The sequence below is a fragment of the Pezoporus flaviventris genome, unplaced genomic scaffold (assembly GCF_033815535.1).
Source record: "Pezoporus flaviventris isolate CSIRO_AGI_PZ_B2104156 unplaced genomic scaffold, CSIRO_AGI_Pfla_v1 ptg000047l, whole genome shotgun sequence".
Classification (NCBI taxonomy): Eukaryota; Metazoa; Chordata; class Aves; order Psittaciformes; family Psittacidae; genus Pezoporus; species Pezoporus flaviventris.
The window spans coordinates 16237317-16256541 of NW_026892595.1; the positions used below are offsets into that span (position 1 = coordinate 16237317).

At 38.2% G+C, this 19225-nt stretch overlaps 1 protein-coding gene across 5 annotated transcripts in view; it reads left to right on the forward strand.

The window, feature by feature from the left end:
* Positions 1-19225, forward strand: part of ANKIB1 (ankyrin repeat and IBR domain containing 1) — a 96855-nt gene that overhangs the window by 70194 nt on the left and 7436 nt on the right. For all 5 annotated transcript variants that reach the window (XM_061468465.1, XM_061468464.1, XM_061468468.1 and 2 more), the window contains 11 exons: positions 1717-1805; positions 3057-3201; positions 4599-4765; positions 9990-10078; positions 11081-11211; positions 14198-14332; positions 15500-15586; positions 15701-15767; positions 16171-16316; positions 17156-17334; positions 17889-17940. In XM_061468465.1, the coding sequence (XP_061324449.1) occupies positions 1717-1805; positions 3057-3201; positions 4599-4765; positions 9990-10078; positions 11081-11211; positions 14198-14332; positions 15500-15586; positions 15701-15767; positions 16171-16316; positions 17156-17334; positions 17889-17940 (1287 nt within the window). The remainder of the gene's footprint in view (positions 1-1716; positions 1806-3056; positions 3202-4598; positions 4766-9989; positions 10079-11080; positions 11212-14197; positions 14333-15499; positions 15587-15700; positions 15768-16170; positions 16317-17155; positions 17335-17888; positions 17941-19225) is intronic.

Below are 19225 nucleotides of genomic sequence, written 5' to 3' on the forward strand. Positions count from 1 at the left end.
AAATTTGAAATATGAAAGCGCCTTTCATTAAAATTAGTGTGGTTCTTTTGGAAGACACAGTTCTCTTTTTAATAATCTGCAGCTGCAGCATTATAAAACTTTTGCTCCATGACCTAAGCATTTTTCTAGAATATTATACACAGTCTTACAAATGGATCATCCCTAGATCTCACTTTAAGATTTTGCATTCCTGCATTAAATATTTCTTTAATTATAAAATGCTGGAAAAGAAGCTATATATCATATATTTATTTACATTAGCAGTTAAATATTGTCCAGGAATATTTCTTAATTAAAATGCATAATGAAAGATTACATGTCTTCAGTTCTACATCGTTGGTTTTCATTGGTGGTCCATGAGCCAGGTATGCAGGTTTGGATAATGATGAACATTCTAGATCTGGTATGTCTTAAGTCAGAATACAGAGTTACACATGTAGAGTTGCTGTTAGTTTAAAAATCTTACAAAGAACTATAAAAATAATATTTTCAAAATGTTATTTATAAAATAATACATTTTTCTGAAGTTTCTCTTCAGAAAAACAAAAGCTAAAAGGAATAGATAAAATAAAACCACTGGCTGTAAAACTTCTTTTCAGATTTTGCATTTACATCCTATCTTATAATTAAAACTGTTTCAGTAAAAGTTCTGTACTTGCTATTTTGAACTCAGAGCTTCATGAAATTCCTTATTTAAAAGTTATATTTTAAACAAAATTGCACATTCATATCAATTTAATAATAACATAATGCATTGTCAACTTCTAGAATATTCAATTTTGGCTAGGCAATAAGATGAAATGACTGAACCACCAATAAATGCCTTCATCGCGTTTCGCAGTTTAAAGGCCAACTTGTTTTGTTTTGTTTTGTTTTGGCTTTAGCACAGGTGTTTTTAACAGTGGCATACCATAGGCTAATTTTTAGAAAGTTTTGTGTCTGTTCAGTATCTAATGTATTGAAAGCTGACATGGAATCTTTGTTTTAATGGAAAGAAAAATCTCTTTGTACTACTTGAAGAATATGAATATTTATTTTCACACCTAACCACAAGCAATGAGTAGTTTGATTCCTATGCTTTAAATGTTTTCAGAGTAAGAATCTCAATATTCGATTATTCAATTTTCTATAGTAACCAGTTATATAAAATTCATCAATCATGTCTTCTGTTGGAATATTTGTAACTTAACTTTTTCTTTATTTTGATTGAAAGTTTTAAAAGTATTTTTAAAAAAGAATAGTATTTATGTAGATTATTACTTAAAATATCTGCTGCTGTTGCACAACCAAATTGCTTCACCTTGATTTGGACCCGATTGTGTGAGATGCTAAACATTTGCTTTAGCCTCTGTAATCTCCAAAGTCAGTATCTCGCTGCCTGAGAAGCTGATAAAAAAATCCAGGTCACTTTTGTTCCTGGAACTCTATCTCCGAGAGCCCAGTGCTCTGCAAGGTGAGGCACTTACTGAGCTGGAGGACCCACCCATCACTTTGGGTGATGGAAAGCACCGTAAAATGTGATGTTTGATAAGGGAGGTATAGAAACCAAGATACCTCATCTTTCTTAGTTTCGTTGCTTCTAATTACAGTTAGATTTTTTCCCCTACTGAGCACTTCTTTAAGTTTTTGCTGATATTTTCCAAGGTAACATGTCCTGCTAGCTATATGAAAGTCTTTAAGGTATTTCTTAACCAGAAGTATTTTTTTCATCTGCAGTGTGACATTTGTATGTGTAATATATCTGTGTTTGAAGACCCAGTGGATATGCCTTGTGGACATGACTTCTGCAGAGCATGCTGGGAGGCGTGAGTATACGTACTTTTGTATCTTTTGAGAAACTTTCATACTTGCCATTTTGAAGAGGAAAAGTCAGAGACCGTAAACAGCTAAGGATGAAGTACTTCTTGGGTTTCAAAGAGGTGCTGGTTTGACCCTATCAGATACTGAAGTTGTCACTCAAAGTGTCTGTAGACTGTAACACTGTATTGTCTTGTTGCAGTGTCATATCAGTACAGCTGTCCAAATTTATATGAACCCATTCCTCCTATGTTAAGGAAGAGCTCTTTCTCTTCCATATGAGCTTTTAGAAGGCACTTCTATTCAAGTGGCAAGAAAAGTAATAGTCATGCTTCTGTCTTGCAAATTGTTATGCAGCAATGTAGAAGTTACCAAGAGAGCACTGGCCTGACATGGTGATTCTAATTTGGGTGCTGGACTATGCATACTGTGATTTATGCATGCACTCAGAGCTACAGTTCAATGACAAGCAGGTGTTTGCAGCGTCACATCTAGGGGGGGATTTGTCTTTCTGAGCCTCAAATGGCAGTCACTTCTAACTTACTCAGAGCATAGCCAGGGCTGAGTTATCACATTCTAAGACATCAATCTGAGATGGGATGAATTGGTGTCTCTACCTTCACTATTAAAGGATTCCAGGTGGCTAACTTAGAATTGCTGTCTGTCTGGCATATAGATGATTAAACTTAGATGAGTACCATAGTTGATGTCTGTGGTAAGTTACAGCTTTTAAACTAAGCAGCCTTGTGCGCTGTTAGTTGAAGTCCAGCTTCCTGCAGATATCTGAGCTCATTCTGACTTGCATTCTGGTGCTTAGGGACTGTAAAGGTCTTTATTTCGAAATTTGTTTCCAAGAGCAGACCTATTTTGACTAGCACAGTTGTAAAAATTAATTGCATATCAAATTAATTATTTCCTAGATTAATTACATTTACATGTTCCATTTCTAATTTTAAAGTAATGCTTAGTTTAATTAAACGTTGCAGAGCTGTCTCTGTTAAATGGCAAGGATGGAAGCCACAAACACATAGGGCTAAGGATAGCTGATAGGGCCCACTTTTGGACCATGACAGTGCTCTTTTATTTTCTTTTTAATTATGTTGCTCATCAAATCTGTAGCCCTTTTCAGCAGAAAGGAACAATTCTATTCTTTGTTTAAAAAATGATTAATGTGAATATCCGTGAATCTAACATGAAGTATTTATCGTATTTTAATTTTTACTTTTATTCACAAATACCGACTGACAAAATTCTGGCAGATTTTTGAATCTGAAAATTCAGGAAGGTGAAGCTCACAACATTTTTTGCCCAGCATATGATTGTTTCCAGCTTGTGCCTGTAGACATCATAGAAAGTGTGGTTTCCAAGGAGATGGACAGAAGATACCTTCAATTTGACATTAAGGTAAATTTTCAAACTGTTCTTGTACTCCTGAACTCTATTTCATTTTATAAAGAGCAACTTCAAGCTTCTGTGCTAAATGCTGGAATGTATCTGTAACTTTACAAGTAGAAATTAATAAATTAATATGTATGCTGAATTACGAGCTGACTTATATGCCATAATATCAGTATTTGTTATACCACTAAGAAAAAAAGAAAGAATAATATATTTATTCCTTAGGCACAAATGCAGTACTTTCATAATGTGTATCCTAATGCAGTATTAATAAAATGATTTGATCAAAGTAATGTTCGTAACAGGTCACATGAAGCTTTTCATCAACCAGCCATGTTTGTGTTGGCAATCTAAAATTTTTGAGATCTTTTGGATTATTTGTATTACCAAGAGACTGTTTACGTGCAGAAATAGCACCTGTTTACATTTTTAAAATTTAATAGGACAAGTGAAGTAATCTTTTTCCATCCAATGCTTGATACAATAGCTATATATAGGAAAGGAAGTAGGAAAACCTTGATTTGATTTCCCAGTTTGATTTTTTAGCGTGTTTGTTTCTATCATTGCAACTTGTTTTTAAAAGCAATCATTTAATTCACCTTTTTTCTTTTACACTAGTGTAGTAATGAGCTAGTCTCAGGTAGTGTGCTTCTTTACAATGGTGGCAAGGCATAAGAAAGTAGAGAAATATTTTTTCATTTACGATACATTATTTTCTCTGTGTGACAGGTCTCTTTAATACATAGTAGCAGACTCTTTGCATCAGTAAAATGCAAATTAAATCACCAGATCTGATTAATCTTTTGCATCTTCATGGCTGGTTATCAGCATATGTTTGAAGCAAAGTAGTGAAAGTTCCTTTTTCTCCTCACTTATTAGATGTAAGTTCTACAAAAGAACACCTACTATCTTAACCAAAGCAGATTGGAAGTAAATTCCTGAATTAATCCAGTTTTGATTTCAGGTTTCTTGCAGATGGGATATATTGTGGGATTTTTGTTCTAATCAGTAAGATTCTAATTCTTTTCACCTACAAGAGTCAGTTTTATTAATGAGGATATTGGTAGTGCATATGTAGTAGAAGTTTACAGTAAGCCATGTCACAAAGGAGTTGACTTGCACACATGGAATATTTTGTTTGGGATGTAAGTCATTTGCATCTTAGCACATGTTGGGAGTACTGTGGTTATTTCAAACAAACAGAACATTTTTAAGGTGGGGATTAAATTATTCCCTTTGTATAATTATTTTTAAAAGCTTATCAAAGTAGCTATAAGATTGTCCTTAGGTTTCTTGGCTTTGTTCCTTCAAAGGAAGATTATGAATACAGATTGGTTTATATCAATGATGAAATCTGATTTTATGTAGTAAAATTTTTTCCTTTTCTCCTTTTTTGGTCCCAGGCCTTTGTTGAAAATAATCCTGCTATTAAATGGTGTCCTATACCGGGCTGTGAAAGAGCAGTAAGGCTAACAAGACAAGGATCGAATTCAACAGGATCAGATACACTTAGCTTCCCTATGCTAAAAGCCCCTGCTGTAGATTGTGGGAAGGGACATCTTTTCTGCTGGTTGGTATTAGAAACTTACCTACATCTAAACAAACTAACAGTCGCTGCTATTCCAGGGATTAGTTTGAAAGTCCCACTTAGCATCAAGCATGCAACAAAAATTTGTATGGATGGTATGTGACTACTATCCTGTATCTGTGCACTGAATCGCCTCGTGCAATAATTTCGTATTTTGGGGAACAACAAAGGTTTAGAATACTGTCTTACCCATTATTGCCTCTGTTAGATGCGAAACAGTGGTATGGAGTGTTGTGATGTTCTGGGGGGGCAGAGGAGAGGTGGGATATTGGTGGAGGGATTTCTCTGTCTGCTCTGAATTGCTGTAGTATAATAGAAACACTGCACATCATGTATTGCAGTACAGAAAATGAGCAATTTTTAGCTCTTTCTGAATTTTTTGTAGAATCAGGTCAAAGAAGCTGGAGTTTAAATAGAACTATGAAGGACCTTTTGCTTTATAGTTAGCTATTCTCTTTGCAGGATCACTCCAGTCATTGGTTCGCTTTAGGACCAGCACATTTTCTTTGTTATCTTCTGTTGAATCTTAAGATGAATACAGGCTCAAGAAGGAGTGAAAAAACTGTAAGATATTTAAAAAAACATCCCTCAGATTGCTTATCTTCAGCACTTCCAAGGAAAGGATAACAGCAGCATCAACAAAAGCAAAAAAGTGGTTGGATAGTTTTCTGTAGTGCAGAGCAAAGCCCTGTCTTAATTCATTGAGTTCCTACAGTACTATAAATCAGAAAGTTTTGCTGAGGACAGCCATATTAGTCTTACAGTACAAAAAACCCATACATTAGTGAGTTCCTCTGAAGAAAATAAAGTGCATTCTCAGTTCAGAGGGTTTTCATCATTACTATATACATAAAAGGAACTTGTTTTGATATCTTTAAAGTTCAGTCAACACATCACACAGTTCTATACTTACATAAATTCTGCAAGTTTTAGCCAGGTAATCTGCAGCTTAGCCATCGCAATAGCAATTGATACTGCATTCCCTAAGAGATTCTGCAGAAATTATAGTCTCTTCAGGTGCACTTGGGAAGCCAATTATAGGTTGCAACAATGTTCTCCTGGTTTGATTCAAAATTCATCATATGGTATAAATATTACCATGAGGGGGAAAAAAAATCCAGAACTGTATTCTTTCTGGATGATGCGTTTCACCCTTACGTGAATTTAACTTGTTGAAACTTGGTACATTTTATTAAATATATACTGCACCTTCAAATAAATCACCCTGCTAAATCATAGAATCATAGAATAGTTAGGGTTGGAAAGGACCTTTAGATCATCTAGTTCCAACTCCCCTGCCATGGGCAGGGACACCTCACAGTAAACCATGTTACCGAAGGCTCTGTCCAACGTGGCCTTGAAGACTGCAAGGAATGGAGCATTCATAACTTGCCTGGGCAGCCCATTCCAGTGCCTAACCACCCTTACAGTAAAGAACTTCCTGCTTATATCCAATCTAAACCTCCCGTCTTTAAGTTTGAACCCATTACCCCTTGTCCTGTCACTACAGTCCCTAACAAAGAGTCCCTCCCCAGCATCCTTGTAAGCCCTCTTCAGATACTAGAAGGCTGCTATGAGGTCTCCACGCAGCCTTCTCTTCACTGGGCTGAACAGCCCCAACTTTCTCAGCCTGTCTTCATATGGGAGGTGCTCCAGTCCCCTAATCATCCTCGTGGCCCTCCTCTGGACTTGTTCCAACACTTCCATGTCCTTTTTGTGTTGAGGACACCAGCTCATGTTCATTCTCTCATCCACCAACACCCCCAAGTCTTCCTCCACAGGGCTGCTCTGAATCTCTTCTCTGCCCAGCCTGTAGCTGTGGCTAGGATTGCTCCGACCCAGGTGTAGGATCTTGCACTTGGCATAGTTAAACTTCATGAGGTTGGCATCAGCCCACCTCACAAGCGTGTTGAGATCCCTCTGGATGGCATTCCTTCCCTCCGGCGTATGAACCGAACCACACAGCTTGGTGTCATCGGCAAACTTGCTGAGGGCGCACTCAATCCCACTGTCCATGTCAGCGACAAAGATGTTGAACAAGACCGGTCCCAACACCAATCCCTGAGGGACACCACTCATTACTGGTCTCCAGCCGGACATTGAGCCATTGACCACAACTCTTTGCGTGCGGCCATCCAGCCAGTTCTTTATCCACCGAGTGGTCCATCCATCAAATTGATGTCTCTCCAATTTAGAGACAAGGATGTCGTGTGGGACAGTGTTGAACGCTTTGCACAAGTCCAGGTAGATGACATCAACTGCTCTACCTCTGGCCATCAGTTCCGTAGCCCCATCATAGAAGGCCACCAAATTGGTCAGACAGGATTTCCCCTTAGTGAAGCCATGCTGGCTGTCGCCAAGCACCTTGTTGATTTTTCATGTGCCTTAGCATGCCTTGCAGGAGAATCTTCTCCAAGGTTTTGCCAGGCACAGATGTGAGACTGACTGCTCTGTAGTTCCCTGGGTCTTCCATTCTCCCCTTCTTGAAAATGGGGGTTAAATTTCCCTTTTTCAGTCATTGGGAACTTCACCTGACTGCCATGATTTTTTAAATACGATGGCCAGTGGCTTAGCAACTTCATTCTCCAGCTCCTTCAGGACCCATGGATGGATTTCATCAGGTCCCATGGACTTGTGCACACTCAGGTTCTTAAGATGGTCTCAAACCAGATCCTCTCCTACAGTGGGCCCAAGGTCTTCATTCTCACAGTCCCTGCATCTGCCTTCCAAGACTTGGGTGGTGCAGTCAGAGCCTTTGCCAGCGAAGACTGAGGCATAGAAGTCATTCAGAACCTCAGCCTTCTCCAAAACTGGGATAGCCAGTTCTCCTGATAGGTTCTGGAGAGGACCCACCTTGTCCCTAATCTGTCTTTTATTTGCAGTGTACCTATAGAATCCCTTCCTGTTATCCTTAACATCCCTAGCCAAGTTTAATTCTAACTGGGCCTTAGCTTTCTTACCCTGGTCCCTAGCTTCCCAGACAACATCCCTGTATTCTTGCCAGGCTGCCTCTCCTCGCTTCCACCTTTTATAAGCCTCTTTTTTCCTTCAAAGTTTCCTCACCAGCTCCTTATCCACCCAAGGAGGTCTCCTGGCCCTCCTGCTGCACTTCTAGTTGGGACACAACACTCCTGAGCTTGTAGCAGGTGATCCTTGAATATCAACCAACAGTCTTGGGCCCCCCTGCCCTCTTACTAAGCAGGTTCCTGAAGAGGCCAGAGTCTGGTCTCTTGAAGTCCAGGGCAGTGAGCTTGCTGCACGCTCTTCTCACTGTCCTGAGGATCTCGAATTTGACCATCTCGTGATCGCTGCATCCAAGGCTGCCCTGGAGCATCACATTTCCAACGAGCCCTTCCCTGTTGGTGAGCACGAGGTCAAGCATGGCACCTCCCCTTGTCAGCTCCTTTATTACTTGCAGAAGGAAGTTGTCTTCCACACAATCGAGGAACCTCCTGGATTGCTTGTGCCAGGCCGTACCGTCCTTCCAACAGATATCAGGGTGTTTGAAGTCACCCATGAGGACAAGGGCCTGCAAGTGTGAGGCTGTTCCTGTCTGTAAAGTGCTTCATCCACAGTGTCCTCTTGATCAGTAAGTACTGAGGAACACAGTCCAGGGAGGCTAAAGCTGTTAAGTGTCACAGCTGTTTGGTGTTAGTTCCTGTCATTCAGTGCTGTCAATGAGTTTATCCAAATTACAGCTTTGTTTCATAAAGATTTATGAGCAATTGGATCAGTGCTCTTACTCTAGTAAAATGGCATCCAACATAAAAATCCTTGTTTTGGTGTGGGCTGAGGAAAGAACTTCCATGAGAAGTTGTTCTTCTATGATAGTCTCTGTCCTGACTATCATATAGATCAATGTAGAGATAGAGATACATGAGATATATATGTGATAGCACTTTATTAAAAATCAACAATTTACAAATTTGAAAACATAAAAACTACAACCTTTCCCCCAGTAATAGATTAACTAATCAGCTTTTAAGTTAGAAACTAAGGTTTTTAAGTTGATTTTTGCTAGTTTCTGTCCTTTCTAGGAGGAAAATTGTCTTAGAAGTCTTGGCTCTCTTGAAGCAAATGATTTACATGTACTGCTGCCCGACAGCAGTGGAAGGTATCAGTGTTTAACCACAGCTGAGATTGCCATACAGACTCATTCATTCCCGTACAGTCTTTCCTAGCTACAGATCTGAAGTATCTCGAAACAGGGATCCTTGTGTAGTGAATTTAAGCTTGTTTGATAGCAGACTGGCTAGTGGGAAAACAGTTGGAAATGATTGCCATGACCTTTCCTTTGTTCCTCCTTAAGAGGGATCAGAAGAGTATTGCTGCAGACACTGCAGAGAGCAGTTCATCAGTGGATCTGCAGAAAACTTGTGTATGTTCTGGTGCAGCTGGCGCCCATCTGAAATGTACTCCCTCTGAGTTTTGTTTGATGTGGCAGATGTCTGAGGCTATTTACTGCTGTTCCAGTAAAAAAGGGAATTGTTACTAATTTGGAGTCCATATTGGCACACCTAAACCAAAGCACCACCGGGAAAGCATGTATCTGCCACTGCCTTGTAGTGATTGCCATCCTGAAAGCTAGTGGTAACTTCAAAAGAAGCTCAAGGGACTCATTTCTCCACTATATCCATGTAACGAAGTTAAAGCCCCCATTTAAGATATTCCAGTGGAAAGTAAACATCCACAAATACTTAAAGTTGGTGTTGAAGGGTTTGGATCTTGTTCTAGATTAAAAACTCAAATCTACTTAAAGATTAATTATTACAACTAAATAGATGCAAGTAATTCTGCATAAAATGCATTTCAGCTATAGCAAACTACCTACTACTTTTGGGTAATCTCTTTATTCTGGGTTACCTGTATCACAGGAACTACACTAGCACATTCTGTGGCACTAAACTAGTATCCAGGTGTAACTCCAACAAAGTGCAAACCAGCTGATTTATTTCAGATTGTGATTTTTAAAAGCTCTTTTCCTTTCCTGTCTCACGTCAGTGTTAATAGTGGTCATCTCTGCTTGTGAGCAAGTAGTCTAAAAGCATTTTAAAATAATGTTAATTAGATGGCTTTTTATCTTCCTGACTTCATTAAAATTTGAGTGTGTCTTGAAAAGTTTCCAAGTTTTTTAGCTTGAACCAATTTTAACTTTAATTTTTAATCTCTAAATGGTAAGTAATTGTTTATACACCTTCATCTTCAGGGAATGTCTCGGTGAAGCACATGAACCTTGTGACTGCCAAACCTGGAAGGACTGGCTACAGAAAATATCTGAAATGAAACCAGAAGAGCGTAAGAACCATGCCAGGGCAGGGGGAGGGTGGTGTAATTTTTTTGCTGTTGTTGTTGTCTTTTGGGTTTAGAGGAATTTTTTAGTTCCATTAAGTAAAAACTCTACATTGGTTGAAAAATAGGGTAAAAGGGAAGAAAATTAAATCGCTCAATGAGGGGCTGTTTCATACTTTAACTGCATATTGGGCAGCCTGTGGTGGACTTCTTCATAAACTATTCCTCCCCATAAACCCGCATATGGTTCAGTCATGGCATATAAAACTCTTTCCCTTCCTCTTACAGCTTTGTTTCATTAATTAATTGATTTATTCCTGAACATAACTTTATTTGTCCTGGACAAATTTAAAATCTTTTAGCCCAGTCTGCACTTTGTGTTGTGTTCACTGCAGTTCTTTGTGTGCTTTAAAACTAATTCAGACCAACAGGTGATAATAATAGTAAGGTTGAGAGTGAATTGCAAGGAGTTGTGGGGGATGGCTTAATGATAAATAATGTTTACTGAAAAAACCTAATAAAGGTTGGGTTTACACAGGACACATTTTGTTGGTCAATATTAATTAAAAAAAAAGAAAGATTGACAATAATTCAGATAAAAACCAACTTGGTTATCACAGTTCAGAGCCTTTGCATAATGCATTTTAAATATTCTGGAAAGCATAAAAAATGTTATAAAGAGTCAAAATAAACCATGTCAAACCGTGCCAGTTTTATTCATATAGTATTTGCTTATTTATATATTATAAATATCATATAAAGTACATACAAATTTGTATAGAAATATATGTGGAAATATATATGAATTATATGTGTAATAATTTTATACATGATATTTATAAATGAGAAAATGGGTATGTTTATATTTGTGAGAAATATATACAGTGAAGAATTACAATATTCTGTCAAGAAACAGATCCTAATCTGATTTTCACAAAAGATTACACAAGTACAATTTCAGCTTCTCTGCTTTTGCATGCTCCATATCCTCCTGTCACCCTCATAAAGTTGTGGGAGTGAGTGAAGCTTATGAAGATGCTGCCAACTGCCTGTGGTTACTAACGAACTCCAAACCATGCGCCAACTGCAAATCTCCAATTCAGAAGAATGAGGGCTGCAACCATATGCAGTGTGCAAAGGTGAGAAAGACCCTTCATGTAATTTGTTGTGAAATACAATTCAGGTCACGTATGTCATGTATATGTTTTGAGAGCCCAGGTGTGCAGAAGTCATGCCTGAGGTCTGGTGGAACCTGCTGGAAGAATTGGATCATTTGCAAATGGCAGATTACATGTATTTAGAAAATGTTTAATATTTAGTGAAATTTGGCTGGCTTGCAGGTAAACACTGTAATGATCAAAATTCATAAACACTAAGAAATATTGGCAATACAGTATGGAACTTAAGGAAATGGAAATAATTGCTAGGTTAATCATCATTAATGATATAGAAAGAACATTTTTAGTTGGCAGAAGATAAAACGTTTTAAGGAATGATAAGCTCTAATGAAGGTTTTGCCCTTACTACATTTTTCTTTTGCATTATTTCTCTAACATAATAACAAAACAGAGACATTTGAATGGAAAACTGCAAACAGGAATTAATCAGCAGGAAAGAGAAGACAACAAAGAGTAATTTCAAAAGAAACTTACTGGCGACAGCAGCCAAAAAATTAGTCGTGAGTTTGCACTATGCTACTAAAATAGAAAAAATTCTTTTTGCCCTGAGTTCAGTATCATTTGAGAAAGCATTTTCTCTCAAATTAGTTAAAAGCAGCATGTTAGAATACTATCTCTATGTCAGAGGTATCTTCTATAACTACAGCTAATACCTCTTTGAAGAGCATCATTAAAAATAGGAAAGAAGCATGCACTTGACGTAGTTGGCTGCCAATGAAAAGCTAAGAGACTTAGAAAGTCATTTTATTTTTCTGGAGAGGTTAGTCTCTTTCCATTGCTATGCAAACCCCATTTTCTTTATATTCTCATCACATGGTCTCTCCTTTCTCTGATATGAAGATTGGGGCTTTTTTTAGTGTCATTTCTTTGGTTTTGTCTGTTGCAGCAGAGAACACATTCTCCTCCACTTCAGTTTATGCAAAGTTTGATGGGTTTTTTGTTGGTTTTGGGTTTTTTCCTTACATGATTTTTAAAAGAGCTCCTAAATTCTGTGGTGCTAAAAACTGTAAAAGGTATGTTCATTGCAGCTTTTGCCACTTAGCTCATCTCAGTGGAAGAAAGTATGGCTTCAGGCTAGAGAGCACATTGGCCATTAAACACTGTTGACTGTAGATAATTGAATTCAGCACCAGTCTAAAGCACCAGCTGACAACCACAGTTCTCTTTTACTCTTTAATGCTGTAGTTTATGAACAGCTCCAAGTGTCCTTAAAGCAGTGAGATTCCTTTTGTGGTGGAGAAATCTCTGCAAAGAGAAGCTGCCTCCCCTCAGCCTAGTGAGAAAGGAGAGGAAGTGTATCCTCAAGCACATTGCAGGGCTCAGATACAAGGTATAGTGGTCACCTCACTTCTTCACTGAAGTAACAGCCTGTGACGAAGGTTCTGCATTTGCTGCATTAAGATCTGCTCAAGCCTACTACATGGTAAACTCTACAACTGCCTCTTAGCAGCTAGCATGTAGTAGCCTCCTCACCACCACTCTTGGTGTAGAGGAGGATACTCTTTACTCATAAAATCACATTTCTGTACTAAGTAGACATTTTCCTGTTTTATGAGCCAGTATCTAAGGAGACAAGGTTTAGACAGTCCTGCTGTCTCCCCAGCCTGTAGTAGTTTTTAACCTTCTGGGTACTTTGAATCGGATATGAAGGAACAGGATGGGGTTCATGGATATTAAATTACTGCAAGTTTCATGGAACTTGGTAGCTGTAAGGTGCAGAGACTTTATTTGTACTGCCACAAAGAGAGAGGCTGAAATACCTACTCAGCAGTTACCTCTTCTGCATGGCTGAGACAGTGGTTGGGCAGCAGATGCAATTTGTTAAACCTAGGCAGTGCTGCTGCATGGCTAAGTGATCATAAAAGCACATAAAACAGAGCTAGGGTTTGGGAGATGTGTAGAAACAAGTGATCTGGTTTTGAAAGTTTAATGAGACTGAGGTATTACAGCAGGGTCTGGGAACTTTGGTCTTGGGCTTTTTCAGGAATCTTAGGGAGATGTGAGAGATTAGAAGATATATATATCATAGAGTGGTCATGGAGTGAGATAGTATGGAAGAGGTGAGATTAGCGCAGTAGAAGCATATACATATAAATCATTATGAAGTTCAGCTTTATTAGTTCTGTTGCTTGTGAAACAAATATTTGTGGTTTCATATTAATTAATGTAAATTTTTGCTTGCCTTTTTCAGGATTTTTCTTTGCTCATCTGTAAAACAGATGAAATAAACACGATTCACCAAGATGAAGTCTTTTGCCTGTCCGTCCGTAAATAGCTTCCAAATATTTTGAAATAAAGTAGCTGAGAACTCGGTGCTAAGTTGAGGGTATTTAATACAGTTTGATCTTCTCTGATGCAGAGAAGCCTGGATAAGTCAGATCTCCTTGTATGGTGTTACCTGTTTTGAAAATTCTACTCAGTCAATGCAGAAAAGGCTCACCTTGAAGTAATCACTCTTCAAAGCTTATGTTCTGGTTTCTTCTCTGTTGCTTTAGTAGTTGTTACTAATACTTTGCATCAGGAACACCACATGACAAGAACACTAGTAATTGTATTTTAAAGTGATATTAGGAGATAAAATAGCCTTCATTCTCATGAGCAGTTTCTGTGTTGCTCAAAAAATGGGACTATCTTTTTTTGAAAATGATAACAAAACCAGGCCAAATGATAAATATCAGCTGTATTTATCATCTGATTATTTTCTCCACTTGAAAATGAACATGTAGATCCAGCACAGTCTTGTGATCCAAGGAACAAAAGTTATGATTGACGTGTTTTGATAACCCAGATCTTCTGTAGCAGGTAAAATAGGAAGGAAGCTCCACAGAAACTTTGTTTGACCATAAGCACACTCAGAATGATGTTAATTCAGTTGTTCCTGGGGGAATAATGATGAATAACTGCAAATCTACAATGTATCAACTTTTTACTTTTTTTTTTTCTGAAGTGCAAATATGACTTTTGCTGGATATGCTTAGAAGAATGGAAGAAGCACAGCTCTTCCACTGGAGGCTACTACAGATGCACTCGCTATGAGGTTATTCAACATGTGGAGGAACAGTCCAAAGAGATGACAGTAGAGGTAACAAATGAATGTGTGTGTTTGAAAAATAGCGCCAAGGCTGCAATTTTCTGTTTAGGAGAAGTTTCATCAAAATTCTTCCAAACCCAAGTTCTATATAGGAAAATAAAACGTTAAATATATGAAAGCGACGGAAAGAAAACACTGAAACGCTGCTTATTTGTGGCTAGAAACATAGAATTTGGTTCTGCTCTTGGGCTTTGGTAACATTCACTGGTGACTTCACTTGATTCATTTTACTTCTCTGTGTCATGGTTTTCTTTTGTAAAATGGGTATGCTGGTACTGTAATTAGCTGCTGTGCACTACAGAAGACATGCATTAATTTTGGCTTTTGGAAAGTATCTTTAAATAGCATGCACACACAGTGTATCAACTCTTTGGCTACAGTATTTACAGACTTGTGAATTTAAAAATTACATTTGTCTCTTTACTTACATGGCATTTGACAGCATTGTGTGCAGTAGAATCATAGAATCATATTAAGATCATCTAGTTCCACCCCCCCTTCCATGGACAGGGGCACCTCACACGAAATCATATCACCTAAGGCTCTGTCCAACCTGGCCTTGAACACGGCCAGGAATGAATCATTCACAGTTCCTTGGGCAACCTGTTCCAGTGCCTCACCACCCTCACGATAAAGAACTTCTTCCTTATGTCTAACCTGAACTTCCCCTGTTTATGTTTGAAGCCGTTACCCGTTGTCCTGTCGCTACAGTCTCTAATGAACAGTCCCTCCCCAGCATCCCTATAGGCCCCCTTCAGATACTGGAAGGCTGCTATGAGGTCTCCACGCAGCCTTCTCTTCTCCACGCTGAACAGCCCCAACTTTCTCAGCCTATGTTCATACAGGAGGTGCTCCAGTCCCCTGATCATCCTCATGGCCCTCCTCTGGACTTGTTCCAACAGTTCCATGTGCTTTTTATGTTGAGGACACCAGAACTGCACACAATACTCCAAGTGAGGTTCTCACGAGAGCAGAGTAAAGGGGCAGGATCACCTCCTTTGCCCTGCTGGTCACGCTGCTTTTGATGCAGCCCAGGAAACTATATATACTTTATATGTAGAGGGTATAGAAACGGTTATGTAATTGTATCTACTGGTGATTGCTGAATTAAGTCGTAAGATTTATTTTGGTTTCTTTTGTTTCCCCATTTTTTTCCAGGCTGAAAAGAAGCATAGAAGATTTCAAGAGCTTGATAGGTTTATGCACTATTACACAAGATTTAAGAACCATGAACTTAGCTACCAGGTGTGGGTCTAGCCATTTTTACCAATTTTTGTTTGTTTTGATAGAAACAAACCTTATTTTTATTTTAATCCCAAATTAATTATGTTATTATATTTTATTTTATTTTATTCTTAGTTAGAACAGCGCCTTCTGAAAACAGCCAAAGAAAAGATGGAGCAGTTGAGTAGAGCTCTCAGTGGAAGTAAGTATTTGCTGTGATCTATGAATTTGCTTTGAAATAAAATTAGCTTTGTTACAGCTAAGCCTTTGCTTTTGGGTAGAGCTTACATCAGTCTGCTGTGTGATGTGATCCCTTCTGTACTCCAGTGCTAGAATTCATAAGCAGGGTAGAAAGCTAAGTGCACAGTAAATCTTACCTATTCCAAATTCTCAAGGAGAAAGTAGCATTAGTAAGGGATAAGGCAATACTCTGCACTTACTTCTTTTAGTAAGAGCACCGTGTAGTCATTGTGAACCTGCTGCTGTTCATTTGCCAAATATTTAACTGACGTGCACATAAATTTACTTTGGAGGAAAACTCTTACGCTAAAAGAATGCTGACATCAGCAGGAAAGTATTTTCACAATGCTTGTTTCATCTTACAGCTGAGGGAGGCTGTCCTGATACCACGTTCATTGAAGATGCAGTGCAAGAACTTTTAAAAACTCGCCGCATTCTTAAGTGTTCTTATCCGTATGGATTCTTTTTGGAGCCTAAAAGCACAAAGAAAGAAATATTTGAACTTATGCAGGTAATACATGCATATATTTTGCTTTTCTAATGTTCCTTTTTTTTTTTTTGTAGTATTAGTTAATCAGTGTGGTTTTGCCATTTTTGTGGTGTAAAACGATATACCTGTTTTGTATTTGTAACCAAGCTTGGAACTAGCACATTTTGATTACTCCATGACAATGTAGCTTTTAGTTCAGTTTTAGAATGAATGAAAAAACACTTTGCTGCGAAAGGAAAGGAGTAAGGACTGGTGGAAGGGGAAAGCAAATAATATACTGTTAATCTTCTTTCTGAAGGTAACATTTTAGCTTCAATCTTCATCTTCTCTAGCTCCTTTTCCGTGTCTTTCCCTACTAACGTGTCTGGGGGGCAAAACTGGGGGACTACCTGGGTGGCAGTGGCTTAGGCAACAGGAGCTGCTGCCTTATTTCCTTTTCCCCTTCCTTTTCCCTTTCCCTTTTCCTTCCCCTTTTCCCTTTCCTTTTCCCTTTTCCCTTTCCTTTCCATTTCTTCTCCTTTCCTTTCCCTCTCCCCCTCCCTCTCCTTCTCTTTTTCTCTCTCCCTCTACCTCTCCTTCTCCTTTTCCCTTTCCCTCTTCTTCCCCTTTTTTTTCTCCCTCTGTTCTCCTTCCCCCTTTCCTTTCCCTGAGAAGCCCAGCTGCAAGCTGAAGGACAGCATTTAGGTTGGTAAAAGGCTAGGCTAGAGGTCAGATATTTTGGGGTATGTTTGGGGTATGTATTTCAAATGGTATTTTCAGGAAAATGGTTCTCGTTCTGCTCAGTATTTATGGTGTAGAGCTCTGCCTGATTCACATTTCACTGTAAAACTATTTTATCCTGTATTGATTAACTATTGCAGACAGACTTAGAAATGGTCACTGAAGACCTTGCACAGAAAGTGAACAGGCCTTACCTTCGGACTCCTCGCCATAAAATCATCCGTGCAGCTTGTCTTGTGCAGCAGAAGCGACAAGAGTTCCTGGCCTCTGTGGCCCGTGGTGTGGCTCCTGCAGACTCACCAGAAGCACCCAGGCGCAGGTAATCCAGATGAAGTGCTGTGCACATCAAACAGGTTACTTTGGTAGGTGCCAAAGTGGGTGAATGTACTATCATTCTTTGACAGAGAGGTGATGTGGAGCTGATAAGCTCAGTGGTTGCAAGTCACCATATAGTGATATTTTCTTGGACATCTGATGCTAGTGTGATTACAGCTTTTCACTGAGGAAACATATTTGAGAATACATGTCTGTATGTTGCAACCTGAATTGCTTTCCCATCTGTGATACATTAATGATTTGATGATTTGATGTCATGGCTTCCATTTCACTTTTTTTTCCTTCAAGATTGGCACTAAATATCTGGTATGCTTTAAAAATCTGTATGTATTTGCTAAAAATCAGGCAGTTTTGGAACAGTCAACATTTTAATTGTATGGTTTTCTAAATGCGTTGTGAGGTAGGAATTAAAGCAAAAGACTTGTTAACTTTAGAGGGTTGCAGTTGCACTGGTTTTTAGATGTTGATAGATTTTGAAACTCTGGAGGATTTTCATACTTGTTCTGCTTCTAAACTTTATGTTACTTAATTTTATAGCTTTGCTGGTGGAACATGGGATTGGGAATATTTAGGATTTGCATCCCCAGAGGTAAACTATTTCTTTTTAATTTCTTTATCTTAGTTCTGCTTATTCTAGAAACACAGGTATGATTGCAATCTGCATGAAGTGCTGCCTTATTTTGATTCAAAGCATTTCGAGTTGGTCTAAGCTCACCATGTAATTTATTTCACAACAGAAGGAAATATATTCGTAGCTAACTGTGCAATGATCTATATGATATAGTTAATTTAAGGTGGTGTTGGACAAACTATGTTGCTTTCATCATTTTCCAAGCACATAACCAGTTTTAAAATCGTATGTAAATTGGTGTCTATGTGCTGGGGAACCTTAAAGTAATAAATATATGAAACTGTGTAGATTACTTTTGAATGCAATATCAGATCAGCAGAATTTGACAAGAAGTCTAAGAAACTTCCATCCTTCTGTCACAATCCAAGACAACATACTTAAATATTGTTAACTATTTGAAATGTTTGTTTTGGGGTTTATGTATTGAAGCAGGATGGAAATTGCATACTCAGAGGAGATGAACTTCTGCTACTTAACCAAGAATGAAAATTATAATTTTAAAAATCAATATTCCACTATCTGTATGTCGGAAAAGAGTGAATAATTTTCAAGACTCTACACAAAAATATAAGAAGCTTCCTTTATCATCTTAACTTCTATTTAGTATTTTGAGAATATTGATTAAAGCCGTCAGTTAGGAAAGAAACTTCATTTCAACATTTCCTTGGTGCCATTTTCTTTATAAAAGAAATGTTTTCTTTATAAAAGAAAACCTGCTGTTTTCATTTTAAAGCCTCCTGGAAAACTCCACAGACTTCTATATATTTCCTTTGCTGTTGTTGCTGGCGAGCATCACACTGCTGAGAAGATAGTTTGCTTCTCTACAAAAAATCAGCTTGCTTCTCCTGTCTAGTTCCTTTAGTCCTTTCTTTTGAAATAATTCCACATTTGATAATACCAAACTCATTGTGATGTTACTGTGTCATCAGTGGAACTGGTTGTGAGAAAAAGCTGATAAGAAATACGTTGATGAGCTGTTTAGCAGTAAGTGCCATTGCAGTCGTGCTTAGAAGATTGCTTATGAGTTTTTATGATTTGCGTAAATGTGGCACTGTATGATGCAAGTTGATTTCTTTGCTATGTAGCTGTCAAAAATACTTGCAACCACCTATGCTAAAGGAATTTTCTAGAATTAATAATGGTCATCTGTATTTTAGTGAATTTCACTACAAAATTTTTTATAGAGAATGACTGAATATACCAGATTATTACAGAAACCAGATTCTTACTGGGTTTAGCGAGG